Here is a 1,124-nt window from a genome sequence, read left to right as displayed (position 1 = left end):
TTATTATTATTATTATTATTATTATTATTATTATTATTATTATTATTATTATTATTATTATTATTATTATTATTATTATTATTATTATTATTATTATTATTATTATTATTATTATTATTATTATTATTATTATTATTATTATTATTATTATTATTATTATTATTATTATTATATTATTGTTACTATTATTGTTGCCGTATTAATTATAAAAGAAGAAAACTTTGTAAAATTAAGGCAAAAATGTGCAACAGCACGGAAGAATTACTACGAAGTAAATGGATAATGAAAGTTTTACAAATATATTTGCGTGATTTCAAAGATATCATCGTTGATATTGGATTGATAACTTATCAATTAGTTGAGACAATGATTCAGTCATTGATCATGAAAATCACTCAACTTCCTAAAAATATTGCCGAATCATCAGTTCGAGAGTTCAAGCATTTCTTCAATTTAGGACCAGTACCAGATAATTTTGATTATTCCTTTTTAGCGATGTAAGTCTCTGCTAGTTGACCTATGATATTATGATTTCAAATTTAAAGTTATTTCAATAATCATTTACGGTATCAGTTAATGATAAATGATAAGCCTAAAATATTATTACGCTTGATTTTTCAATTTTCACATAGGTATAAGCTTCAGGAGAATTTATTTCATTATGTTATTAAAAAGAAAAATTAAAATTTGCATAATATTAAAACTTTTAAAATTTCAAATTTAAGATTGGTACTGGCTTTGGAATTTCTATTCATTTCATTGATTTAAATTTAATAGTAAAAAATATTCTTTAGCAATCATTTTTGGGATTATATTATCATCAATACAAAATGTTACGGTGAAAATTTTGCCAGTTCATACATTGGTCATGTAATACTCTCGAAGTTGACAACAAGCTGTATACTATCATTTATTTTTTTGCATATTTTAATGCCAAAATTAGTATTTCTTTTACATCGAAAAACATCAATGGTAAATATTCTTATATGAAAGAAAAATTGATATTTTTTTTTTAAATTTTCAATTAAATCTTAAATCAAGTTTTGTTCAAAATTCAAATTAAAACTGGAAAAAAATATACATATACAATTAAATTATATATATAATTAAGTATATAATTTATA

The 1,124-nt window shown here is 20.1% G+C and overlaps 1 protein-coding gene across 1 annotated transcript; it reads left to right on the top strand.

The window, feature by feature from the left end:
* Positions 1–240: 240 nt before the first annotated feature.
* Positions 241–497, top strand: LOAG_15886 (hypothetical protein; the record flags this gene model as incomplete). Its single annotated transcript, XM_003151374.2, has 1 exon — positions 241–497. A coding segment is annotated over one exon (255 nt), but the record flags the coding sequence as incomplete, so codon positions are not given.
* Positions 498–1,124: the final 627 nt, after the last annotated feature.

This window comes from Loa loa, assembly GCF_000183805.2.
Source record: "Loa loa unplaced genomic scaffold supercont3.3062, whole genome shotgun sequence".
NCBI lineage: Eukaryota > Metazoa > Nematoda > Chromadorea > Rhabditida > Onchocercidae > Loa > Loa loa.
This window is presented reverse-complemented; position numbering and strand designations above follow the sequence as displayed.